General features: G+C 37.6%; 1 protein-coding gene across 1 annotated transcript; it reads right to left on the bottom strand.

Moving 5' to 3' along the window:
• Nucleotides 1-2,968: 2,968 nt before the first annotated feature.
• On the bottom strand, nucleotides 2,969-3,562 carry LOC118480926 (secreted RxLR effector protein 161-like). The gene has a single exon (XM_035975928.1). The coding sequence runs from the start codon at nucleotides 3,560-3,562 to the stop codon at nucleotides 2,969-2,971; it is 594 nt and encodes a 197-aa protein (XP_035831821.1).
• Between the last annotated feature and the right edge of the window lie 13,672 nt (nucleotides 3,563-17,234).

Raw genomic sequence — 17,234 nt, 5'->3', positions numbered from 1 at the left:
AGTGCTGAGACACGGGACGTACCTTTAGGGTACGATGCGTGTTTGGACCTTTCTTGTCTAGCTTTGCTCCATGGTCTTTTGGAGGTGTCTTCCAGAATCTGGATCCGAGGCATGGGCCGTGTCTGGACTATTTTTCTCATTTTCTTCAGTTTTTCGTTTGGATTTGCTTCCTTTGTTCATCTTGGGCTTGTTTTGTCCCAAAAATCAAATATAAACCAAAATAAGCCTATTTTGAATATTACTTTAACAAAACACAAAAAAAGTGGGTGTAAATTTATATAAAAACATGTGCACTTTGTTTATATCAAAATCCAAACACTTCCAATTATTAAACTCGACTTCATAAATAAAACTGAATACGTAACCCTGTATTTATACTCAACATAGACTTATTCTAACTCAATTCAAACTCTCTCTATATATAATTAAATAATTTAACTAGATAAACTTATCTATTAAACAAATAATTCAAACTAATTCAATAGTTAACCAAACCATCTTTATCTTATAGTCACTCAAACTTTCAATATCTTCCCCAAATCATAATTATCCTTTAAATGGTTAAACTAATGTAATTGTTTTATAAATTCAAAAATAATAGTACAGCTAGGGGTGGCTCTTGGCTTGGGCTAGGGGTCCCCACCCCTCATGTTTTCGATTCGCATTGTAAATTTTACTAAATATGTTTGAAAATTTTATATCTATTAACCCCCCCCCCCTCTCCCTCTCCTCTTCGCTGATTTTATCAAAAACTAAATTCAAGATTCACCAACAAGTAAAAATAATAGGATATCGCGTAACCAATGAAGAAAGAAGCTGGTTAGGCTTTGATAAGGGCGTAGACAAAAAAGCGTGTTTAGCGAGATGATGTGCTTATCATGAGAAATTGATGACCCTTTGGCTAAAAAAAGGTGTCAAAGGGTAATGATGTGTAACATCCCAAAATCTAAATAATATATATTTGGATTTTAACTGAAGTTGGAATATTTTAGTGTGTTTCATGAATACTAAAGTGACGCATAAATCGTGCATTGTGCCAGTTTGTATAGTAGAAATCGATATAAAAGTTATGAAATTTAGCAAAAGTCAAAGATGTGTCAAAAGTCAAAATTGTAGAAGGGTGTAGAAGGTCTTATGCATGCTTTAAGGATTATTGCTTGTAATTTGTCACAATTTTATTCTTATTTTACGATGACATTCAAGAATTTGTGGGATTTCACCAATTGGAAGTTGAATTTCTACTCATTGAAAGAACACCAATTTTCATGAATCACAAAGCTTTAATTATCCTTTACGCATCTTTTGTCAAAATAGAATAGTTTTTTTCTTTATTATTTATCGTAGTAAATGAGTCGCATTACACATAGTATGATAAGAGTCTTTCGAAACTCTTGAACTGTAAGAGAGACTTCATTTAGGGTGATCTTTTAACCAAAGTTTCATGTTCGGTTTTGAATTAGAGACGTGAAAAATGATGAATCGACATCAACTATAACCCTACTGAGAAAGAATTAGCACAGTCGTCTCCCACCTCCTAAAAGAGAGAAGCAGGAAGAGAGACTTCATCTAGGGCGATCTTTTAACCAAAGTTTCATGTTCAGTTTTGAATTAGAGACGTTAAAAATGATAAATCGACGTCAATTATAACCTGCTGAGAAAGAATTAGCAGAGTCGTCTCCCTTCTCCTAAAAGAGAGAAGCGGGCTAAGCCAAGAGAGAGAACAGTCGTATTTGCTATTAAGGTTAAACCTACCTTTAATTCTAGTGGTAAAAAACAACCATGTTGGGAGGACAACTTGTTTAAGAAAAATGTAACACTAAAGGCGAACATATACAAATAAAAAATGGCTAGAAAATACGGTTGCGTTCTAAAATCAGTATTATTCATTGCCCCTTGATAAGAGGTTTTTTAAACAGTGTAAAATTTTGAGAGAAAACGAAAAAGCAACCCATAGAGAAAACCCAATTTTATTCATCAATACATATAAAAAGGAAAAGTTAATCAAGGGTTGTTTTCCATAGATTTAGCTCGTGAACTCATGTGTACAATTGTACAGATCATTCATTTAATGGTCTCAACTCTCAACCCACCTTTAATGTCAAACCATTAATTTTGTGTGCAGGTTCACAAGCAAAACTCTAATGAGACTTCAATCATATAATTGGGCCTTGGCCTACCAAGTTTTTGAAAAGTTTTATGGCACATGTTAGAATTTAAATTTTAAACGAATGAAGTTCTTACAAAAAAAAAAAAAAAAAAAAACCTTCTTTTAAACGAATGAAGTTCTTACAAAAAAAAAAGAAAAAAAAAACAAAATAAAACAAAACTGATATGAAAAATAAGATAAATATGATAAGATGAGAAGTGTATATTCTTTCATTTATCAATCATATATATATATATACACAATGATGTAGTCAAATGTAGCTGAGAATTTATGTAGTCAAATGTAACTGAAACATTATGTAGTCAAATGTAACTGAAACCATGATAATTTAGGAGGAGAATTAGGAGGGAATATATCTGTATTTATAACACTCCCCCTCAGATATATATTATTATTTATTATACACAGTTAATAACATACTTCAGGATGATATTAAATAGATACTTCAGGACCTATATAATAAACTGATACTACTGGATCAGTTGTACTGCCTCATTAAAAACCTTACTAAGAAAACCCATTGGGACAAAACTTAGTTAAGGGAAAAAGAGTACAGTGTGTATAATTCTCCCCCTGAATTCAACAAACATTTTTCAATCTACGGAGACGGATCTTGTGTGATAGTTGCTCGATAGTGTTTCTTGATAAAGATTTTGTGAATAACGTGAATAGGTCAGCTAAATTTTCACTTGACTTGATTTGGCAAACATCAATTTCCCCTTCTTTCTGCAAGTCATATGTTGAGAAGAATTTTGGTGAAATATGCTTTGTTCGATCACCCTTGATGTAACCTTCTTTGATCTAAGCTATGCAAGCAGCATTGTTTTCATAAATAATTGTCGGCTCCCTCTTGATCTGTTCTAATCCACATGCTTCTTGTATGTGAGTAATCATTGATCTCAACCACACGCATTCTCGACCAGCCTCATATAGTGCAATTAGTTCGGCATGATTTGATGACGTTGCTGTAAGTGTTTGCATAGTTGACTTCCAAGAAATTGTTGTGCCACCATATGTGAATAAACCTGTTTGAGATTTTTCTTTATGTGGATCTGATAGATATCCAGCATCAGCATACCCAACAAGCTGAGACTTTTGATCTTTCTGGTAGAAAAGACCTAAGTCTTGTGTCCCGCAAATATATCGGAATATGTGTTTTATTCCATTCCAGTGTCTACGTGTTGGGTTTGAACTGTATCTCGCTAGTACATGTACCGAGAATGCAATATCAGGTCTCGTGTTATTTGCAAGATACATAAGAGCACCGATTGCACTTAAGTACGGTACTTCTGGACCAAGTACTTCTTTGCCTTCTTCTTGAGGGCGGTAAGGGTCTTTTTGAGGATCTAGCGGTCGAACAACCATGGGTATGCTAAAAGGATGAGCTTTGTCCATATTACAATGTACTAACATCTTCTGGATGTAATTTGACTGATGTATGAATGTACCGTTGCGCAAATGCTCGAACTGCAGGCCGAGACATAATTTTGTTGTGCCAAGGTCTTTCATCTCAAATTCTCTCTTTAATATATTAGCAGTTTTTTTTATCTCTTCAGGAGCTCCAATGATGTTTATATCATCCACGTAGACTGCTATTATAGTGAATTTTGAGAGTGATCTTTTTATAAAAACACATGGAATGATTACATCAGACTTGTATCCTTTTTTTTTCAAGATATTCACTAAGCCGATTGTACCACATACGACCAGATTGTTTAAGACCATATAAAGATCTTTTTAGCTTAATAACACACATGTCTCGAGGTATTGATTTTAATGCTTCCGGCATTTTTAATCCTTTAGGGATTTTCATGTAGGTGTCATTTTCTAGTGTCCCGTACAAGTATGCAGTGACGACATCCATAAGTCTCATTTGAAGTCCTTCTGAGATTGCAAGGCCAATTAGAAATCTAAGGGTTATCGCATCCACTACAGGGGAATACGTTTCCTCATAATAAACTCCTGGGATTTGGGAAAATCCTTGTGCTACAAGACGTGCCTTGTATCGTACAATCTCATTCCTTTCATTTCTTTTTATAGTAAACACCCATTTATAACCTACTGGTTTGACGTCTATGGGTGTTCGGACTACAGGTCCGAAAACATTTCGCTTTTCAAGCGAACCTAACTCAGCCTTTATGGCCTCTTGCCATTTTGGCCAATCAATTCTGTGCATGCACTCTTCTAGAGTTTTAGGTATGTAATCATTTTCATTGATTATATTTGTTGCTATAGCATATGCGAACATATCATTAACACGTGTTTCATTTCGGTTCCATATTGTACTATTTTGTACGTAATTGATAGAGATCTCGTTTTCATTTAGTACCAGTGCGTCTTCTGGATTTTCATTTTCCTTTGGAATTATATTTGTCTCTTCTGGGACATTTACCTCTTCTAGAGTTTCATTTACTAAATTTTCACCAACTGATTTATTCTGCTCTTTTCGCTTACGTGGGTTTTTATCTTTGGAACCTATTGGTCTCCCACGTTTTCTTTGTATGGTAATCGCTTCTGGGATTACTTCAATTCGAGCAGGTGCATTTGATGCTGGTATATGTGACTTTGTCACCCTATTTGTGTCTGTGAATGCATCTGATAATTCATTTGTCATTCTTTGCAAATGTATAATCTTTCGGACTTCAGATTCACATTGACCACTTCGGGGGTCGAGATTCGATAATGATGATGCATTCCATGTTAACTCTTGTGTTACCAATCTTTCTTTAGTCTTATCTCCCCCCTAAGACTGGGAATACTGTCTCATTAAACTGACAGTCAGCAAAGCGTGCGGTAAACATGTCACCCGTTAATGGTTCTAAATATTTAATAATAGAAGGGGCATTAAAACCAATGTAAATGCCCAGTCTTCTCTGTGGTCCCATTATGGTATGTTGTGGTGGCGATATTGGTACATATACCGCACAACCAAATATTTTGAGGTGGGATAGATTTGGTTCTCTTCCGGAGACCAGTTGTAATGGGGAGTATTCATGGTCGGCAGTTGGTCTTAATCGGATTAATGCAGCAGCATGTAGAATAGCATGCCCCCATGCAGAAGATGGCAATTTGCATCTCATTAGACAGGTCTAGCGGTTATTTGTAATCGTTTAATTAATGATTCAGCTAAACCATTTTGTGTATGAACATGAGCTACTGGATGTTCAACCTTTATCCCAATCGACATACAATAATCGTTAAAAGCTTGGGATGTGAATTCTCCTGCATTATCCACTCGTATGTTTTTAATTGGATTTTCAGGGAAATGAGCTCTCAATTGTATGATTTGCGTTAATAGTCGGGCAAACGCTACATTTCGGGTAGCTATTTCATATCTTTAAGAATAGTGTTAGTACTACCGCTATCTACCAGACATTCATCACCAATAATAGCTCTACTGGAGCTAGCATGCATATTTCTTCAGGAAATAAATAAAAATAAATAAATAAAAATTAATGCAAAGGAGTAAAAATAAAACATTGCAAAAGTTTCAAACCAAACCAAATACCAAGGTCACAATGTGAAAAATAAAACATAAAAGATACGTTAAATATGTTTAAACATCACGAACATTTTCAATGAAATCGCATGCATCCAAATGAACGTCTGATATCGTGGGTGAAGGTGCATTCTCAATCAGATTAGATTCAACATTCTTTCCTTTTTCTTTCATCATGCGTTGATATGCCTCAACGAGGTGTTTATGTCACACCCCGATTTCCACGTGTCTCACCGGTGGGCCCGGTGGGGGATTACCGTGACGATGTTGGCAACAATATAGTCAAACCACACAATTATATAATGCACAGCGGAAGCATAAGATAAATATATAAATTTCAACCTCTGATTGTAATATCAAAATGTATTACAGGGGTTGGATATATCCACAGTGGATCGTAAATAAAAGTAAAGTATTGTTCCATTAGATACTGCAATCAAGCTTGCGAGGCTTATCCCGACGCTAGGGAGCTAATACCAGCCAATTACGTTTAGGTACCTGCACTTAATCTTTTTGGGGAAAATACGTCAGTTTATAAGTTTACAAGGAATTGAATCTCCTGAATAGGTCCTACCATCTTGGCCTCGTCATATAGGCTAGGTTTACCCTTGAGATTTCTTTTTAGAAAAAAAATAATGCCTACTGGCAGGGAAGGAAGAATATTTATTTTATTTAGGATCTTATCACGAATCCTAGTTTATAAGTTAATAATAGCACAATTGGCCTAGTCGCGTAGACAGTTTAATTTATAAGCCATGACCGTCTGGGATCGAGGCATTTAGTAATAGCACAAAAGGCTTAGTCATGTGGACAAGTTTAATTTATAAGCTATGATTTCAGAGAATCACAGCATGAAGGTATTCTGGCACAATAGGCCTAGTCACTAGGACATTTATAATTTATAAGCTAGGATTTCAGAGAATCAAAGCCTTGAGGTTTGAACTTAGTTCATTACCTTTTTCTGACAGGGAGTCATAGACTACCACTGCCTTTTGTCTTATATGACAATTAGTATGACCCGTAGGCATTACATCACTATTGGATGTTTAATAAGTTTGGCCCGTAGGCATTACACCACTATTGGATGTCTTAATAAGTTTGGCCCGTAGGCACTACATCACTAATGGATGTTTAATAAGTTTGGCCCGTAGGCACTACATCACTAATGGATGTTTAATAAGTTTGGCCCGTAGGCACTACATCACTAATGGATGTTTTAATAATTCTGGCCCGTAGGCACTGCATCACTAATGGATGTTTTAATAATTCTGGCCCGTAGGCACTGCATCACTAATGGATGTTTTAATAATACTGGCCCGTAGGCATTGCATCACTAATGGATGTCTTTATAATACTGGCCCGTAGGCATTGCATCACTAATGGATGTCTTTATAATACTGGCCCGTAGGCATTGCATCACTAATGGATGTCTTTATAATATTGATCACCTTCATTGGTGATTTAACCCACGATTTATATATCATTTAGTTGGGTTTTGAAATCCTTTAAAGGATTATTGTATAAGAATGACGTGCGTGATTTTAACGAATCACATCTGTCATGAATGTTAACATGCGTACAGAGGTTAACAGGGAATCAGAATCTTTTCATCTAGGTCGTACCATCTTGACTGATCTTAAAAGACCCCAAGCTAGGTTTCACCCCCTTAAGATTCTTTATTTAGGCAGATCAATAAAAAGGAATGGTTTTCATTTATTTAATATTTCTTATTCAGAATGAAAGTCTAACTTAATCATTCCATTATATAAAAGTGAAAGTATAAAGTTGCCCTAAGCGGGACTTGAAAGGAATAATGTTGTCCTTGTAAGGACTGAAAGATAATTATGTCCTTATAAGGACTAATAAGGAAACGATCTTCAGCAAGAGGAGTTTCGTCTTCATTCATTTCCTGAATGCTTTCTCCTTGGTTGCACGTTTCATCCTGGCCGCGGTACGAAGCTCAGCAGTTCGAGACTCCGGATGTGGAGACTTCCTATTACAGCTCCTTCGCTTGGCGACGTATAAAAATTTGGAAGCAAAATTTCCGGATCAGAATTTAGAATATTCCTATGTTAAGTCTAGACTCAAGTATGTGCAATTGTGTCATTGAGATTAAACACATAAGGATAGTGTTTAATTCACTCAATGTTGGCTCTGATACCAACCTGTCACACCCCGATTTCCACGTGTCTCACCGGTGGGCCCGGTGGGGGATTACCGTGACGATGTTGGCAACAATATAGTCAAACCACACAATTATATAATGCACAGCGGAAGCATAAGATAAATATATAAATTTCAACCTCTGATTGTAATATCAAAATGTATTACAGGGGTTGGATATATCCACAGTGGATCGTAAATAAAAGTAAAGTATTGTTCCATTAGATACTGCAATCAAGCTTGCGAGGCTTATCCCGACGCTAGGGAGCTAATACCAGCCAATTACGTTTAGGTACCTGCACTTAATCTTTTTGGGGAAAATACGTCAGTTTACACTGGTAAATACATTCAACTGACACATTTGAAAATGTTTATTAAAATTGATTTGAATGCACAAGGCACAAACTCTTTTATAACTTGGGAAAATTCATAATGATCTTGTGAACGTTTTACATGTTCTTTTATGCGTTCAGTAGCCCGGGTCGTGCCGGGTTAAAGATTTATAGACACACCACGTTTGCGTAAAACCGTAGTACAGAAACCAACGGCTACGTCTTTTAGTTTTAATGTCGACACTTTATACCGGGTGTACGCCTACACCGGGATGTCGATGGTCGTGGCCATTTCGTAAAATGATGCCGAGGATATCCGGGACAACGGTCATTAAACCCCCCAAAGGCTTATAAGCAACAAAACTGTTTAAATGAGCCAATCATATTTAATCAATTAACCACCTAAGCGATGGAAGTATATAATGCTCAATCAAGCGGTATTAATATACCGTAACCCAAGCCCATATAGGGGAAATAAGTCAAAAGTATTTACCTTTGCAAGTATAAATCCTTAATTAAGATCAAGTCACCGATAGCTTTTACTGGGGCTCCTAATCTGGAACGAAGGTTTTAATTAACCTCTTAGAATCCTAACGGTCCTTATATTAGCCGTAGCTTAAACCGGTTGATTCCGATATATAGATATGGTTAATTCGCACGAAAAGGCGAAAACCGAGAATGGAGTATGATCTGGACCCAACAAGTTCAGTGACTTGTTTTATATGGGTTTATAGTTCATACTCTGGATTTTGGGGTTCAAGTAGTATACTTTGACCCGTATCGGCTATTGCACGAAAACTAGTTCCGTGGGCCGTACCGTGTGCGCAAATAGGCGAAACGGTTAACCATAAGAGTCGTACGCTTATTTCCTAAGTCAATATGCCTTAAAAGTATTTTGGTATCAGTAGGATACCTTCCGTAATGCCCGTAACGAGTTTAAGTTAATATTATGCCCCGTAGGGGCTTTTCGGTCATTTTAAAGACTTTAAAAGGAATTTTCGAGTTCTACAGGAAATCTGAGTTTCCCGAACAGCTTATAAAGCTTAAAATACTTTATTTATTATTTAAAACCAGTGGCAACTGGAATCGGGTCAAAAGACCTTGTAGAACTCCCGTTTTGGCCAAAAAGGGCATATTCGGTATTTACCGAACCGTAGCCATAACCGCAGGTTATGAGCAAGGTAAAAATTATTAAAAATCTTTAAAATTCCCAAAATATTATTTTACCACAGTGGGTAAAAGTTTTGGTGCCAAAAACTTGGGTTAGATGAGCGTTATGCTAATGGCGCCGGTAATTACAAAACTTTCTTAAAAGTGCGCCTTTTAGCATAACTCTCATTCTAGGCCTCGGATTGACGTGAAACTTCAGGGACATGCTTATAATTTAACAAGCAAGGTTTTGGTCCGTCCACGTGTCCGAAATACTCGTTTTAATTTTAAAAGGCCGTTACGGTCAACTTTTAGGCGAATGACGGAAATACGTAAAAGACTCGGATAACTCATGAACCGACCACAGAGGCTTATACCAACATGTGACCTGGTCCTAAGAGAGTCCTAGGGTATATTTATACCTCACTAAAACGGGTCAGAACTGAAGTCAAAGCAAAAGTCAAACTTTTGCGACATTCGGCTCCGAACCGGTTCTATATAGTAAATGATTGATTCAAACGAGCGCAAACATGTTTATATACTTATTATCATGTTTTATGATTATCAAAACAGGTTCCATAACATATATATTACAGATTATGCATAAATCGCTAAAATAGCTTTCTGTTGACTTTTTAACCGCACGTTTGACTCGATAATTGACATAGCTAGAGTGGTGATCAGGGGGAACCATTTTAGAGGTTTAATACCCACATAAATACCAACTCATAACCACTTTTGATTCGTCATAAGACTGAATCATTTGCAAGATATTGCAATGACAACCGTTAGTTACGACGGTTGCGTTTATGAGCCATAACTAAGGAAATGTGACACCACAAAGGGTTAGATCACTTACAGAGGTTGTGTTCTTGCTTATGGAGCAGAAGAAAAGCTAGAGAGCTCCTTAGAATGATCAGATAGTGTGTTTTGAGTGTGATGAAGGTTGTAACTACAACATGGCTATTTATAGCCAAATGCCAAGCCATATTGATCATTGCAAGCACTACTATCAGACCAGGGGTGATGGTAGGTGTCCCCTAAGTGTTATGGGTTGAGCATAGGGTGCCCATGCCCCATAATTATGTGCATGATCGTTCACAAGCTCCAAAAGTCAAGAAAACACAATTTTTCTGCATCTGGGCACTTTACGCGGCCCGCATGGGAGTTCCATGCCATTTTAACGCGGGTCGCCTAAAGTTCAAAAATCAGACGCGAAATAGAGGAGGCTCGCGGCCCGCCTCAACTTATGTTGAAACCTTACGCGGGTCGCCTAAGGTTATATTTCAGGATTTTTAAATCTTTTTGTAATTATTACAGAATCTGGCCATTAATAACGAAATCTTTCGTAATGATTCGCCTGACCTTTCGGTTTTGAAGGGGTAACTTTGCGGTTTGGCCCTCGGTTATTTACCGATAGGGGCCTCGTGTTAATTACCCGCATTATTAAGTCCCCGGTTTATTTATTAATTATATTGGAAAGCCTTAACTTTCACTGTTGACGCTTTTAACCCTTCTTCTACGAATTCGATCGTAACTTTCTCGTTTCATATCGAAACTTCGCGAAATTCATATATGTTATTTTAGTGAGGGTATAATACCGTTACAAAGTCTTGGGAACGTTAAAGGGTCACTCAGAGGTATTATTAAACATGTTGACACAGTTAACCCCTGTAGTTTGTAATCTCTCACTTTCTTCCGCGTTTTGTTTTTGTACGATCTATAATTTATTCGTTTGAAGGTTTAAGCATTATTTAGGGATACTATACAGTATATTTACCCCTGTTGATATTTATAACCCTCGAATTTATATATTTTCAAGGTTTGTCAAAATTAGTCCTTTATTTATTATAGATGCCACGTGTAAACAAATGACACGTGTTAACACATCATTGGACACAAAATTTCGAGGTGTTACATCCTCACCCCCTTAAAATAAATCTCGACCCGAGATTTACTCAAATAAATAGGGGTATTTTTCTTTCATTGTAGCTTCGACTTCCCACGTATATTCAGGACCTCTACGAGCATCCCATTTGACTTTTACAATCGGTACGTGCTTTCTGCGAAGCTTCTTTACCTGTCGATCTTCAATCGACAAGGGTTTTTCTATAAACTTTAAGCTCTCATCTATATGCACATCTGTGTGTGGAATCACCAACGACTCGTCGGCGAAGCACTTTTTGAGATTGCAGATGTGGAACACATTGTGAATTCCATTGAGCTCTTCAGGCAAGTTTAGTTTATAGGCAACTGATCCGACTCGTTCAATGACCTCAAAAGGCCCTATGTATCTCGGACTCAGCTTGCCTTTCTTGCCGAAACGCATCACCCCCTTCCAGGGTGACACCTTAAGTAATACTTTTTCACCCACTTCGAAGTGAAAATCCTTACGCTTTGGATCAGCGTAGCTCTTCTGCCTATCGCGGGCAGCCTTGAGACGTTCCCGGATCTGGACAATCTTGTCCGTTGTCTGGAGAACAATCTCTGGTCCCGATAATTGGACCTCTCCTACTTCCGCCCAACAAACAGGCGATCTGCATTTCCTACCATATAATGCCTCAAAAGGCGCAGCCTTTATGCTGGTGTGGTAGCTATTATTGTAGGAGAATTCGATCAGGGGTAGGTTTTTATCCCAGTTACCACCTAAATCGTTCGCACATGCACGAAGCATGTGTTCTAGCGTTTGAATAGTACGCTCACTTTGACCGTCCGTCTGTGGATGGTAAGCCGTACTAAAGTTCAAACGCGTGCCCAAAGATTGCTGGAAACTTTTCCGGAAACGAGATGTGTATCTAGTATCCCTGTCGGAGATAATAGACACAGGTATGCCGTGTAAGGCTACAATCTTATCAACAAAAAGTTGGGCTAACATATCGGAGCTACTTGTCTCTTTGATGGGTAAGAATGAGCTGATTTAGTCAGTCTATCGACTATAACCCATATTGTGTCATTTCCTTTCCTCATCCTGGTTAGCATGGCAATAAAATCCATAGTTACCATCTCTTACTTCCACTTGGGCAGTTCAAGTTGTTGTAGCATGCCAGACAGCTTTTGATGCTCAGCTTTGACTTGCGCACAAGTCAAGTATTTGGCTACATAAGCGGCTACAGACTTTTTCAAGCCTATCCACCAACAAATTGCCTTTAGATCCTGGGCATCTTATGGCAATTCTCAGTTGTTGCTTAATTAGGGTTGCGGTCTCTAATATATAAGCAATATGAACCGTCTTTCTTATTTAATAACATAAAACTTTCGGAATATTGAGTCAGGCTATATGAGCCTATATCTTAAACCCTACTTAATCAAGGTTTCGATTGTTCTATAAGCAATATGGAGTTTTCGTAATACTCCAGCCCACAGCGGGATGTTAATATTAATTCTACCCGCCTTCCAGGAGGTAAGCTGGGGAAACTTATGAGAAGATAATCTAGATACAGGGAGACTACAGAGATTTTTCATATCTCAGGCTCCAGTTTATTCATTATTGTTTGTGCCAAACAAGTGACACATATAGGTCCACGAAATTCCAATTCGGGAACATTTACTTGGCCAATACCATTCTGGATATTTTCTTTGAATACTACTAGTCGACTTTAGTACAATATGACCATTGGGATATCTCATGGGTTCCATGTATTAAACCTCCATACTGATCAGGCATGGAAATAATCTATGGGACACATTAGGATACGCCAATCCTCATATGACACTTTTATCAAACATAGTTTGGCATTCGCAGGCGATAGAAAAACAATGAAGGAAGAAAAATAATTAAAATAACATATGTTGTTGTACTCTATGCGAAGGAAGAGTACTTTTAGATTTTTCGGAAGGATTTCTTGCCGATACGAAAAGAATTGGGTACTAAGGTTCCCTTGGTAAATTATACCTTGCGGATAATATAAAGTTTGCTAAGCTTATGGTTTATGAAGATTGATGATTGCCTGTATTAAATCAGGACACTTAGCGGAGATTATCATTGGCAAAAGGGTGATGAACATACTTGATGACATCGTAAACTGCCTTTTGGTGTTCATTAGATGAGTCCAGGCATTTCTTCCTTTAGCCCTTTCCAGGCTTAGCTGCACCTTCTTGGGCAGTTTTATGGTATCTATCTCTAATACGGTCTTACTTATCACAGTCGTGATAGAATGTATTCTCCAGGTCCCTACATTCCGAGGAAATGATGACCTGTTCCTTAGCAGATGTCACACTGCCTGGGTTTTGGTTTTATTCGACACTGCCCCTAATGTCTTTGCTAGCAATTCTTACATACAGGCTCTTACCGAACCTTCATTGCTTTTTATTAAGCATATATTCGCTCTCTTTCTTAGATTTATGGGAGTTATCTTCCTCCTTTGGTTCGTCCTTCATATACGAAGTGTGAACCAAACTCTTTTCATGAGCGATTGGACATGGTTTTGAATGAAATTCAGAGCGAGGAGCATTCGGCCCTTGGATTGTTTCATGAACTTTCCATGGTCCCTTCAACTGCTGCGTCAACCATATCCAGGAGATTAACTCCATTAATATTGAGGTTTATGTTTGTAGTTTTTATTAACTTTCGTCGCATTAATAGTATTGCGACTGTTGTCTACCTCATCCGAGTCTTCCATACTCGAAACTTGGTACTAATCACTAAGATTTAACAATTATTAGTCATCATTCTGATGACCTGACTTAGGTTAGCCATGGCATTCATAAGCCGTATGGGTCATTTTGTTCTGAACATTCTTAGTGAATGCTATCGGGATGTATATCTATTACATTTAGCCTAGGTCACAAAAGGATCATCAATGGCCTTTAAGGTTTGGAGCTAGTCCAATATCTGTTTGACAGGGGACCATAATGCCACAACTGTCTTTGTCACAAGGACGTTTATAAATAGCTCAAAGGCTATCCTTACATGGTCTTGGTTATATATATGTATATACATAAATGGCATAGAAAACTGTCGCGAGGGACGTAGAAGGATATGGCAATAAGCCCAGTCTTGAAGAATATAAGTAATCATATGGCACGAAGGCCTTGTCGTAATGACATTTAGGTGTGGCACAAATGGCCTTGTCTCTAGGATGTCTATAGGATATGGCACTAACACCTGTCACCAGTGATGTTAACATTTAATATGTTAACTTGTCACGAACGACTTATTAAAGCATGGAGGCTAGTCGTAGGTGACTTGCAGTATAAATTGTGGGTTGGTCACAAGGACATCAATTCGTAGGTTGCAACTTCATTAGATCAAGAGTCTTAAGGCTTGAACACAGTTCTTCACCTTTTGGACAGGGAGTCATAGACTACCACCTCATCGTCTAGACAGGCGATTTTCTTGACAGGAAGGCAATACCAATTAACATCACTCGTGGATGTCTATCTATATTACTGTATCTACCGATATTAATCATGATCATTTAGATCGCGTGGACTATTAGGTTTAGGTATCATTCTACCATTTTGAATAGGGGATCATAAGGATCACTCCTATTTTGTCTTATCAAAATAGAGTAAAGTATAGCCCGTAGGGATTTCATCACTAGGGATGTCAATATCATGAGTTTATGATCATCATATTGATGCTATTAGTCAGGATTGCAATGATAGTATAGAGTATAGGATTTGAGTATAGCTCACTCCCTTGGGCAAAGAATCACAAAAGATTACGATTGCCTTGTCTCAATTGGATAATATAATATGGCCCTTTAGGAAAAACATCACTAATGGCCGTTTATAATAGGTTTATCCTATTAGATGATCTAAGTCATGATTGTGTTAATTATATTGACTATTTCTGGCTTGAGCATAGCTCACCACCTTAGACAAGGAATCATAAAGATAACAATGTCTATGTCCTAAATGGATAATATATTATAGCCCGTAGGCAAAACATTTCTAAGGATGTTAAATAATATTATCATCGTATTAGATGATATTAGTCATGATCGCATTGATCATATAGACTACTATGTTTGGACATAGTCCAATATCTTAGACAGACGGTCAAAAACCATCACTGTCATTGTCTTATCGGACAGCAAGCTTAGCTCGCAGGCATTTCATCACTAACGATATGATCATCCCATATAAGCCATGATTTCTAAATCATTAGCCTAGATAAGGGAATTGGAAGAATCCAATATAAGGATGACTTTTGTGATTTTCCCGAATCACATTTGTCAATAGTGTTAACACGTGCTTAGGTGTTAACAAGGATCTGAATCCCTTGAGTAGGTTTCACCATCTTGGCCGTGTAGGCTAGGCCTCACCTTCAAGATTCTTTTTAAACTGCATACTGGCAGGGAAAAGAGGGATGTTTATTTTATTCAGGATTTTTATCATAAATCCTAATTTAATAAAATATAATTATGGCACAAGAGACCAAGTCACAGGGACAACTTCATATTATCAACCTTAATTTTGTAGAATTAAGGTATTTAGGCCCGAACGTGTTCTTGCCTTTTCTTGACAGGGAGTTGTAAGTTACGACCGTCTTTATTAAAATTTCTGGCCTGGAGGCCTATCAATTAACATCTCGTAAGATATTAAGACATATAGTCATTGCACTGATGATACGTTCAGCGGTCACAGTAATGACATGACGACATGATCAGTGCCATTAATTTAATCAACTGTCGTTCAGTGGTCATGATAATGGCATGACGGCAGGATTAGCACTTAATTTAATCAACTGACGTTCAGTGGTCATAATAATGACATGACGACAGGATTTGCACTTAATTTGATCAACTGTCGTTCAGTGGTCATAATAATGACATGACGACAGGATTAGCGTCTAGAGGGCTTTGAGCATAGCTCATCCCCTTAGGATGGGGAATTTCAAAAGATTACAATTGTTGATGTCGCAATCGGACAGTGTATTATAGCCCGTGGCACTTCCTCCTTAAGGGATGATTATTTTAATAAGGAAGGCTTGGAATAACCCAATCTAGGGATGACTTACGTGATTTTACCGAACCACGTTCTCCAGGAGTGTTAACATTTTACGGATGTTAACAAGGAATTGAATCTCCTGAATAGGTCCTACCATCTTGGCCTCGTCATATAGGCTAGGTTTACCCTTGAGATTTCTTTTTAGAAAAAAAATAATGCCTACTGGCAGGGAAGGAAGAATATTTATTTTATTTAGGATCTTATCACGAATCCTAGTTTATAAGTTAATAATAGCACAATTGGCCTAGTCGCGTAGACAGTTTAATTTATAAGCCATGACCGTCTGGGATCGAGGCATTTAGTAATAGCACAAAAGGCTTAGTCATGTGGACAAGTTTAATTTATAAGCTATGATTTCAGAGAATCACAGCATGAAGGTATTCTGGCACAATAGGCCTAGTCACTAGGACATTTATAATTTATAAGCTAGGATTTCAGAGAATCAAAGCCTTGAGGTTTGAACTTAGTTCATTACCTTTTTCTGACAGGGAGTCATAGACTACCACTGCCTTTTGTCTTATATGACAATTAGTATGACCCGTAGGCATTACATCACTATTGGATGTTTAATAAGTTTGGCCCGTAGGCATTACACCACTATTGGATGTCTTAATAAGTTTGGCCCGTAGGCACTACATCACTAATGGATGTTTAATAAGTTTGGCCCGTAGGCACTACATCACTAATGGATGTTTAATAAGTTTGGCCCGTAGGCACTACATCACTAATGGATGTTTTAATAATTCTGGCCCGTAGGCACTGCATCACTAATGGATGTTTTAATAATTCTGGCCCGTAGGCACTGCATCACTAATGGATGTTTTAATAATACTGGCCCGTAGGCATTGCATCACTAATGGATGTCTTTATAATACTGGCCCGTAGGCATTGCATCACTAATGGATGTCTTTATAATACTGGCCCGTAGGCATTGCATCACTAATGGATGTCTTTATAATATTGATCACCT

The sequence above is a fragment of the Helianthus annuus genome, chromosome 8 (genome assembly GCF_002127325.2).
Source record: "Helianthus annuus cultivar XRQ/B chromosome 8, HanXRQr2.0-SUNRISE, whole genome shotgun sequence".
Lineage (NCBI taxonomy): Eukaryota > Viridiplantae > Streptophyta > Magnoliopsida > Asterales > Asteraceae > Helianthus > Helianthus annuus.
Note: the sequence above shows the minus strand (reverse complement) of the source record. Positions and strands in the feature narration are given on the sequence as shown.